The sequence below is a fragment of the Phalacrocorax carbo genome, chromosome 5 (assembly GCF_963921805.1).
Source record: "Phalacrocorax carbo chromosome 5, bPhaCar2.1, whole genome shotgun sequence".
NCBI classification, from domain to species: domain Eukaryota; kingdom Metazoa; phylum Chordata; class Aves; order Suliformes; family Phalacrocoracidae; genus Phalacrocorax; species Phalacrocorax carbo.
The window spans coordinates 49,955,467-49,966,718 of NC_087517.1; the positions used below are offsets into that span (position 1 = coordinate 49,955,467).

The 11,252-nt window shown below is 39.8% G+C and overlaps 1 protein-coding gene across 5 annotated transcripts in view; it reads left to right on the plus strand.

Annotated features, from left to right (window-relative positions):
- The window catches only part of SLC1A2 (solute carrier family 1 member 2), a 107,434-nt gene that overhangs the window by 84,077 nt on the left and 12,105 nt on the right, over positions 1 to 11,252 (plus strand). For all 5 annotated transcript variants that reach the window (XM_064452348.1, XM_064452347.1, XM_064452346.1 and 2 more), the window contains 3 exons: positions 1,445 to 1,639; positions 4,425 to 4,559; positions 10,404 to 10,635. In XM_064452348.1, coding sequence (XP_064308418.1) covers positions 1,445 to 1,639; positions 4,425 to 4,559; positions 10,404 to 10,635 — 562 coding nt within the window. The remainder of the gene's footprint in view (positions 1 to 1,444; positions 1,640 to 4,424; positions 4,560 to 10,403; positions 10,636 to 11,252) is intronic.

An 11,252-nucleotide genomic window follows, 5' to 3' on the forward strand; every position in this document is an offset into this window, starting at 1 on the left:
GGGGAGACCTTATCACCATGGTCCAGTATTTAAAGGCTACAAGGCTTCTTGGCTACAAAGAAGATGGAGACTCCCTTTTCACAAGGAGTCACAAGAAAAAGACATACAATGAGTACAAGTTACTTCTGGGGAGATTCTGATTGGACACAAGAGGAAATCTTTTCACAATGAGAACAATCAGCCATTGGAATAATCTCCTCAGGGAAGTGGTGGATTCACCAACACTGGACGTTTTTAAGATTTGGCTGGACAGGGTGCTGGGACATCTTGTCTACACCGTGCTTTTGCCAAGAAAGGTTGGACCAGATAATCCTTGAGGTCCCTTCACCTGGTATTCTATGATTCCAAGAAGTTGCAAGGCACTGCCAACAATATGCTGCAAGTATTTATCTGAGAAAATTTGGTGAGTCTAGACCTTTACTCTTCTATGAGCAAATTAGTATTTTTATTCTATAAGCAAATTAGTATTTTTGTAGAGGCAATGGCACCAGAATTAGTGGGATACAATAGTGAAGACCTTTGAGAAATCCTGCCAACTCAGCTGAAGAAAAGCAAACTAACCACAACAGATGTGCTCCAGCTGCTTCTGTATGAAACACTAATTAAAAGGAATTTCCCCACATCAGCATTCTTTTGAGAACAGCTTCTGAGGCAACAACCAACTTCATTTAGTGATGGACTTGACCTCAGATATAACACAGAAAAGTAAGGAACCAAAACATGTTCCTGTGTTGGGTTTCATGCTTGCTGCAGTAAGTCCTTTGCCTGAGGCAGGCAGACCTGCTAGGAAAGGGAAATAGTAGAAGATATTTGCATTTACAAGGGAAAAGAGTATGTTCTGTTTTCAGTAGTATTTTTTGATGAAGGTGTTTTATTTTGAGCAAGTGAATGTAATAGCCTGAACTATTCCCACAAACGCAAGGCACTGTGGATCTATGCAAGGAGCGTTCCCTCTTTTGCATCTTTTCCTGTCCTCCAGCTGTGTTTCATAACCTTTCCTGTCCTCCAATGTCTGGGAACTCCATGGTTTGTATCTTTTTGCCTGGCTTTTTCATTCCTTAACGCAACACTGATTTCTCCATTCAGAGCAAATTCACAATCAAAGAAATTTAGCGTTTGTCCTCATACTCATGTTTTCTGTCCATCAGAAAACACCTGGAACTTATCTTTTTAACAAAATGCAATAAATAATTCATAAATGAGTCTGAAAAATTCGTCTATACTCTCTCAAGCTCTCATCCCTACTTGAAGTCATGTCTTGACCCTAGTTGCACCTCCAGCTAAATGTAGGCTTAATATTAAAATTGGTTAAAAAAGGCCTGAATCACAGCAGAAAGTGGAAATAGAAAATGTAAACGATAGCAGAATTTCTGACTTTGCTCCCTTATGTGTATGTATTATATCATAATTATGTCTTTTCTACTTTTTCCTTTCTCTCCTTCAGTGCTGGAACTTTACCCGTTACATTCCGGTGTCTTGAAGAAAATTTAGGCATTGATAAGCGTGTGACAAGGTTTGTTCTTCCTGTTGGAGCAACTATTAACATGGATGGAACTGCCCTTTATGAAGCTGTGGCTGCCATCTTCATAGCACAGATGAATGGAATTGAGCTGGATGGAGGCCAGATAGTTACTGTGAGGTCAGTTCAAAATATTTGTAGGCTTTGTTTTCACAGACTGTAAAATGGGAAGCTTTGTGTTGGATATCTTCTCAGTAGCTGTGAGATTCACTGTGAGATCCATGGATTTCTAATAATGATGTGCAAAGGAATACCATATATATAGGTCCTGATTCTCTGGTGACATGCATTTTCTGTCATTTGCAGCCTTAGTTTATGCTGGTGGTGTTTTACACAGTTTTGCAGTTGACAATACAGTGTGAAATACAGCATTCTCTGTCCAATGCAATGCCTTTTTTAGTATAGAGGGACACTACAAATGATATATGGGGCATTAACTTCCTGGAATGTATCTGTTTATATACGCTGGAAGAAAAAAGTGTACCTAAAAAATGTATTTTTTTTCTGTGACTTTCATGAACAGCAAACAAAATGGACTGAGAATAGCCCAACCTGAGGGTGAGATTATCCACAGCATGGTCTGGCTACTCCCAGACTTTTTATCTCTAACACAGCAAATATTAGCTCTAGTCTTTTTGTATCAAATTGTCGTAACGGTGACTATAAGCTGAATATCTGGATGGACAAAGGAAAGTAACCATTAAAAACGGGTAAGAGTGATTGAAGACTGTTTACTGTAATGGAGTTTTAAGACATATTATGCAGGGTGACTAATAAAAAACAATGGCAAACTTGTGACTGCTGCAGCTAAAGTTAATTTACAATGGAAAACTTGATGAAGACACCAGGCCTAACATTTTGAGTAGTTAAAATGGAAACTACAAGAGAAGGCTGCCAAATTTGCCTTCTTCCTGTAGTTTTCACCCACCCACCTTTCTTTTCTTAAAGCCTTTTAATGCTTAAGAAACTCCTGCAAAGAGATTTCTAATTCTGTGTTTCTTGCCCAGCTATACTAGTTCCACATTTTCCATTTCTTTACCTCCTGCCCCAACCCCTGAAATAGTAAAACCAAGGTTTGTAAAAGGTTCAGGGCTGCTTGTAATGAAGGTGCTAGACCTGCATGATGCGTATTTGTTGCTGAGACTGAAAACAATAATTTCAGAGATGCCACATATTAAACTAAATTGAGACCAGGGAAATTTAAGTCTGGAATCCGCTGTTGTCCAAGAGATTTGGTAGACTTGAACCAGAGGTACTCCTCTTCTCCTCTGAGGTACTGACCCAGGGCTCTTCCTGATCTCACCATTTCAAGGTTGGTGTAGCCAGCTTTGTGACTTATATTTACTAAGTAGGCAGCAACTTTGGGCTATCTGTAAGAAAACCATTGGTTCTCCTCTTCAAGCAGTATAGTGTTTTTGCTACAACAATATGACAAGAACTCTCTTGAGGTGGCAATACAAATGAATGAAAGGTTATTAGGCTTTTGTCTGTCAAATCCAGTTTGTGATACTGAGGATATTCAAATGATCCAGGCATAAACTCACAACGGCTTAATTAGCTTTTGACCAGCTCTGGTTACTTCATATTCTGATTTCCTGACTTCTTTGGGAGAGGGTGATCTTGGAAATGGTAGCTAAGCCAGACTCTGTTTATATGTGAAGAATGCTAGCTTCATTCCCCTCCAGCCCTGTAAGCACTGCTGTGGGAAGGTTGGCAGGCGCATTTCCTCACAGAGCTTGGAAGCAATCCCTTACCAGTTCAGGCTGGAAGTGCCTGAGGAGCTGGCACCATGCACAGAGCCTGACGGCAGAGCAGAGCATCCTGCCTGTATACCTGCCGGACCTATCTGGGTGTTTAGTAGGCCAGGATGCACTCTAACCCAGACACCTGACAAACACTCAGCAACCTGGATTGTCTGGGTCAGACCCAGCCATCTGTGAGCTCTAAATCAGGCTAACATCCTCACAGATTAGTTCTGTGGCTAATGGCCAAGGATTTCCCCCACAGAGACCTTTTCTCCCTACTTCTGTCTTGGAAGCGCTTTCAGATTCATTGGGTACACCCACAGAAGTACAGCCATGTAACTCATCTCTGTGTTTAAAAAGACAGAAATAACTTTTTCTTTCCTTTTTCTTTTTTTCTTTTTCTTTTCCCTGTTTTTCTCCCCTTGGCTTGTTTGACAAATTTATTTTCCATTCTTCATAGGATTGCCCAATGATCTTGATATTTTTTATGGTCTGTGTTGTATTACTACAAACATTTGGAGCACAGACATTCTGTTTTCATCAAAAAAATAAGAGACGAAAAAATTAAGACAGGATTGGATTTATGAAACAATCAGATTAATTTTGTCTTTTCATCTAGGGTGATTTGTATCTAGGTCTGGTGCAGCACTGGCTTGTACTGTGGGAGTTTTGGATACCAAGACTTCTACTCTTCTGTATTTGATAATAACCACTTTCTCGCACCATTATCTCATAGTTCAGTCTTCAAGTACCATAAATAAACAAAAATCAATCACCCTGAGAATTCAACCTGTAGCCATCAAACTTTAGCAAGTCTGAGTGATCAAAACTCAGGATTCAACACCCTGGATGTGTTGGTAGAGCTCAGAAAACAATACCAGGGCAAAGATTTGAATGTCATAACCAACTTACAGAACTTAAAACTCTCAGACAACTCTCTTAAAACTCTCGGAACAAACCCCATAGATCTGGCCTCCCCTAACAAATACTTCCCGAGAAACACAAGCATGAAAACTATGGCCTAAGCCTACCATGATTTATCATATAATTATTACTTTTCTGGGAAGAACTCATTAAAAATAAAACCTTCCTAATGATCACATGCAATGAAAGTGTATGTTCCTCTTCCTGCTACCCCTGTTTGATTTTTGTTTTTGCAGTTTGACCGCCACCCTTGCAAGTGTTGGAGCTGCCAGTATTCCCAGCGCGGGACTTGTCACTATGCTTCTGATCCTTACTGCAGTGGGCCTCCCTACCCAGGACATCAGTCTGCTTGTTGCTGTTGACTGGCTTTTGTAAGTTGTGCTGACTCCACTGCTCAGTGCAGAAAAAGTAGCGAAGTAATGCTCGCCCATAGTGCTTTTCAGCCATTGATCTTAAAGAACTGTAAGACTGTCCTCTGCAGATGAAGTGAAAGAGGATATAGGCTATTTGATGAAGTAGGAGGCACCAAAAGCTGCTCCTCAGCTGGTACAAATCATTATAGAGCTACTGAAGTCAGTTTCTATGAGCCAGGGACCCTCTTTGAAGACCCTTGGGCTCACGCTTATGTATTTTCTTCTTCCTAATGATGCCTCTCCATCACAGACATAGCTCAAGAGCAGTTTTCTGATCTCTGCTTTCGTATTTCCATTTCTTATAGTTCTGGTCTAAAATTAAAGACAAATGCTGAAAATGCATATTCCATCAGGATATTGTCAGCAAGTTACAGGGTGATTTGGAATTCATAATATCAAATGGTTTATGCTCATAGTGGGGAAAGTCTATTTCTTTCTGTACACAAGGAAGTGAAACACTTTTAAGAAAGACACTTTCTAGAGCAGGATATAAACCAACGACAAATAAGAAAGCAAACTGAAAGAGAAGAAGTCGTTCCCTAGTTTGATTTTACTGACAGATCCCTCAAATTGGAAAGACCAACTTTTATTTTCAAGGAGTTGAGATTGAAGTCCTTCAGTGCCATTGCAGGTCCTCTGATAAGCAGCAGCTAACCCACAGATAGTTTTCCAAGGCTTTTGTTCTTAAACGTTTGAATACAGAAGCTGTAAGTATAGACAGAGCGTATGCCAAACCACATCCTTTCTGACGTTGTTATTTGACACTGTGGGTATCTTTCTGCCACCTGCGCAGAGCTGACAGGGACTCAGTAGTCCTCTAAGTTGTACTGGCCTCTAGATGCTTTCATATTGTCCTGTACTGCTGCAGCACAGTATATTGTGGTCAACAGCAATCTCTATCCAATATTCTTTTACATAGTAAAGATGTATGCTTCTGTTGTGCCAGCCATGGTGCCCAGAAGGGGAGATGTAAGTACCACTCTGTACTATTTGTGCATTTCCTCCTGCACTAGCAGCCTCAGCTTCCCGCTTGTGGTAGCTTTCAGTCCCAGGTAGACTACTAAAATTGTGCAAGGAGGAATAGCAGAGTTGCAAATGTGAAGATAAAATAGACAATTAATTTTCTATCATTATCTTTTGGCCTACTGAGACGAATTTGAGAACTTGGTCAATGCTATGACATGCTATGCTATAGTATACAGTGCACTGCTCTACCCTATCTGTTATTACCTATCTCGTTGCTAAGAATTGTGAAGAATACTATGCAGCTCCGATTTCTTCTTCAGGGAAAAATGATAAAGGAATTTACAGCTTGGGAAGGCAAAGGGAAAAGATGACTTACATATTTTATATATAACTGAATATCATGTTATCATGACTCAGAATGGTGAAATGAGGCAGGGTTCAGCACTCAGAGTACAGCTAGCATAGAGAAAAATGTGATATTCTGTGGGTTTATTATATTTATGAGGTAATGGTTGAAAATAGGAAAGCAGCATAGGAATCTGCAGCTGGGAGCAGGAGAGCAAAAGGGAGGTGCATTCTCATTTTAAATATATGTTTTTGCTGGGTCTCAAAGTAAGGCAAATAGGTAGGTTTCTGCAGCTGGTAGGAGGGTGTGCAAAAGGAGCCTGTGGTTTGTTTGTTTTTTTAGGGAAATGTCATTTTAAAATATCCCTGTGGACTGAGCAGCTCTGCCCACATTATCAAACCTTAGAGCTGTACATTTACCAGCAGTTCTGGTAAGCCCACAAACAATTGGGTTTGGACCCTTCTGGCCTAACTATCAGCACTGCAATTGCAATGTGTTTCAGAACTAAAAAGTAGAGGGAAAAGAGAAAAGAGTTAAAACAGGAGATTAAAATCTCTGTGTCATGCCACTAGTGCTGCAAAGTTAAGACAAAGTTTGTTAGTGGAAGTGTGCTAATTAACATATGTAAACAGCTAATAGATTTATTTTCCATCTTCCAGTGGTTGTGTTGTGGTAGCCACGATGATGTAATGAGATATGGAAAATGATGCTGCTGACATTGCTGATGTTAAGAAAAGGCACAGAAACCAACTTTTGAGCAAGCTTTTGGGCACACAAACCAGACCTAAAGAATATCTGAAATGAAAGGTCATAAAAAGATGTTTTCTTTATTTACAGACATTGTCTTCTTCCATTTCTTTAGATCATCAAATAATGGTACAGCAGTATTTCTAACAGAAAGTAGAAGGGAAAGTTAATAAAATATTTAAGACCCAATTCCAGACACTTTTCTGGAACCAATATGTAAATGCAAACAGCCATGTAGAAGTACTTGGAATAGCTCTTTTATAACATTTCTATTCCATATAAAGAAAGCTTTTTAAAAATGTCCTACTCTGTGAGTTTTTCGATATTTCTGATGAAAGAAAGTATCAGAATGTCAGTTGACTTTACAATACTACCATCATCTGAAACTGTGGTCTTACCAAAACCAGTTTTGCATTATTTGGTCATGGTGTTACACAAAGCTGACTTGTGATTGTCCTTAAACTTGGCACTCTCCCCTTCAAATTGAAGCCAAAAGGTTTCAGTATTGATTTCTTCTCAGGCCTCTCCAATATCTAGAGATTAGGTTGCTCAAACTTTCCCCCTCCCACACATACATACACAGTGTGAGCTCTTTCACCAGGCAAGTTTTCCAAGATTTCACAACTCTCATAGTTTCTCAGTTTAAAACTAAGCAGTGACATTGAATAGGACAGTAATTTTATGCCAACAGCTGGAATAAAACCAGCTTCTTTTGCTCTAGCCAGAAGCTGGCTACTTTCCAGGTGTGAGACTGACAAGCTTAGCAAATATCATAGGACAACCTCAAATGCAGTGGTATTTTGCAGTGAAGAGGGAGGAATTAGAGAAAATGGGCTTGGACAGCTGATCCAGTATTCAAAGCTTCGTTAAGTCACTCAGAAAGATTCCTTGAGTTCTGACTCTGTTCCTTGGCTTAGAACTAAATTCAGAATATTCAGACCCAGTTGACATCTGGATGTTATGAACAGGCCATATATAAAATGAGTTACACTAAAGAAAACAGGAGCTCTTTCCTACAGTGACAAAGAGGTAAGGCAAGTTAAACATGTCACCTGGTCTTTGACTTAGCAGGTGTGCTAAGATTTTAATCTCCTTTCTAAAATCTCGTAAGGTGGATATACCAGCTTTTCAAGCTTTCAGGAAACGGGACTAACCTTTTTGCATACTAGCATGCTATATAGATACTATGACATTAATAATGAGGAGGCTTGATTTAGTTAATCTCATTTCTATTCCCTTCATCTACATTCTTAAAATGCCAGTTCTTCTGACGTATGTCAGTTTGAGGAAATTTTGCCTAACCCTAATCAAGATTCAATTCTTTGAGAATTACTTCTCAATTATTCCAAAGCCCATCCTTACCAGATGTTGAGTTGGTTTTTGAGAGAGAACTTTGACTTTCAGTCCCATTATTCCTCTCAGAAGCTGCTATGGACAGTACAGAAGCAGCTGTGTTGGGGCAAGTAACTTACTAGACTGCAGCTTTACTATATTGATTTTATTTACACTGTTCCAGCATAGCTGGAATTAATTGGTTGGCTGTTTTTAACAAAAGAGTAAGTACAGTCATCTTTGTTCTTCTTAGGGCATTCTTTGGCACAAAAGAGGTCAGTGGCACTTTGCTGCTGATGGTTGACAGCTGAGACTTTGTCCTTTCTGTTGTAAGGAACTTACTTGTTTACTTTGGTTCACACAGTATGGCATGTTCTGCCAAGTGTGCGGCTTGTATCACTGAATCTCTTGGCTAGTAGTACATGCGTATGGGCTGGAGCATCTTCTCAAATGACCCTTTCAGAATTTGAATTGTGCCTCAGTTATATTTGTGTATACTCTCCACCTTTTTTTTTTTGGCATCCTATACTATCCCTCTGTTGTCTGGCATCAGTGAATACTTCCAAGATTTAATACCACTCATACAAAAAAAAAATTAACCTGGTGTTCTTTTTGCAGAGCTGTGTTCCTGGGTTCAGTATATTTGATGGCTTTAATTACAAATTACACTTTGAAAGTCATATTTTCCTCTTCTGCCACTCTGACCAGTTTTAAAACACTCTTCACAGGCATGGGATGAAAACTGTATAAAGCATTTAATTTGTGTAAGCAAAACTGGAAGGATGTTTCCCTCCTATGGGTTGTTGGTTTGTTTGTTTTTCAGAGGGATTATTGAAGGTTTTTTCCTTCTGGGTATTCTGTTGGTGACAAAAAAAAAAAAAAAAAAAAAAAAAAGAACCGCTTCAACTCCAAATATGTAAGCATGATAATGTAGAAAGGGAGAGAAGAAAATTGAAAGGGAATGCAGTTCCACAGCTGGGAAAGGCAGATTTACAGATATGTAGAGCAAAGATGTTAAAAAGGGCTCAAAAGTTTGTATGGCCATGAATATGCATGTGTAATGAATGTTTATCAGTTTGGGGTTTATATATTTAGGGTTTTTTTTCCAGTGTTCTAGAGGAAAAGGAGATGTCACACAAATCTAGTATCAGAAATACTAGAAATGGTGTTTTCAAATTACTCACTGTCATGGGAAATTAGGTCTTACATGTTGGCTCTTCTGTCACTTGGCAAATGTCCACACTGTTCAACCTGCCCATTTTGTGTAAATGAGTCTTCATGGATATACCTCTGAGAATTAACCAGTGTAATCCCTTCTCTGACCTATTTCACAAAGCTAGACTCAGTTGCTGCAGTAGCTTTAAATTCCAACCCTGAGTCATAATGTTTTTAGGGGTCTTGTGTTTAGTTAGATAGGAAGAGGCAAGTTAGATTGTAAATTATTTCAACATGTGTAATACAGCCTACTTGCAGTAGGAAAGATAGCAGGAACCCTTAGTCCTGCAGTGGCCGGTAAGACCATCTCCCATTTTTGCAGAATTTTCGGCAGGTTTGGGGCAGAATTCTGAAATCAGGGAAAATCCACAACTGTGAGTTCACTGCTGACAGATAAAGACACACTCTAAAAACAAGACAGGAAAAAGGTGGTGTGTCTGTCCAATGGCATCCTGTCTGGGAAGTGCCAACAAACACATTTCTTTGTAATGAAGCATATGAGCCTCTGTTGGGACTCTACTGCAACGAGGGCACTCATTACTGAAATGCTGTCACAGTCTCATCAATTTGTGGGCCATGACCTATATTTGGTTGGCTCATATGCCAAGCTCTGGCACATAGTAGTGTAAGCGGACATGCTGCCATGCTAGCAGATGACCATCTGTAAAGATGGTGCCAGGAGAGGAGCTTCGATGGCCTGAGCCTTATGGAGGTATTTCAGGCATTTTTTCCCCCATAGCTTGCTCACTGAGAATAAAGGGAGAGGCCATTTCTTAATCTGCCCCAAGAAGTGGGAACACTTTATCAGATCCAAAATCCTTTTCTCTGGCTGTGTTATGTGCTCTGGTAAATTCAGATTAAACAAAGGGCAATGATGTGAGCCTGGCACCCTGACATTGAAACCTCCAGCTCCAGAAGCAGGCGCTGGGGAGATCTCTGTCAAGCACAGCTCTGCAGTTTGGCCGTGTCTCTAGTGCAAGTTCTTTGCCAAAATCTGAGTATGAGCAGCTGGGACATAAGAGTTTGTACATCCTCCCTGTCTGAACAAGTCCCCTGGGAAAGCAAGTTTTTTCAGTTTCACTTGAAAGCTCCCATTTTTCTGTTCTAAAGATGCCTTAAACTTTCTGAAATAAATGCAGTAACTGTTACACTCTTCCCTCATGCCACTCAGCCTCTGCCTTTTGCTTCTTTTGTAGGGACCGGATGAGAACATCAGTCAATGTAGTGGGGGATTCTTTTGGTGCTGGCATTGTCTACCACCTTTCCAAGGCAGAACTTGACACCATTGATTCCCATCATAAAGGGCACGAAGACATTGAAATGACCAAGACTCAATCAATCTATGATGACATGAAAAATCATAGGGAAAACAACTCAAACCAATGTGTTTTTGCAGCTCACAACTCAGTCATAGTAGATGAGTGCAAGGTACCTTTCACATTTATGGATATTGAGACATGTATATAGCACCGCATGCTTTATTTTATCTTATTTTTTAACCTGCATGTATTTTTCAAATCATTCTGCAAATAACAATGTGACAACAAGGTCCATGAACCCCAGACAATTTGAATGAGTTTGAGCAGTTCAAAAGGTGTTTTTTGCACTCTTCTTAAAAGTTGTCATTTGAGGGGGAAAAAGTCATGTCCATTGTTTACATATCAAAAGGCAAGATGCAGCGTATTATGGAATATGCCAAGCTGTAGAGAATATGGCATCACCTTCTATGGACATTTACTTAATTTCCTATGGCAACAAAGAACTTAATTGCCAACCCAAATGAAGGATAGCTGCAATTCAGATACAGGTGTTGTCATTTGCTGACTGCTTTCCATGATATGCTGTTCAGAGGTGGACATGTTGAATGCACTTTAGCATCAGAATGCTCCTGCACTCATACAGCATGCTTATGCTTTGCTTCATCATCGTTCCTGAGTCATTAAGACATTGTATTCTCTCTCTAATCCTCGCTGTAACTAACATGGATTATTAATAGTCATAATAATGTCTTGATCAGAGCAAAGTGAGCTTGAGAAACCCCACCA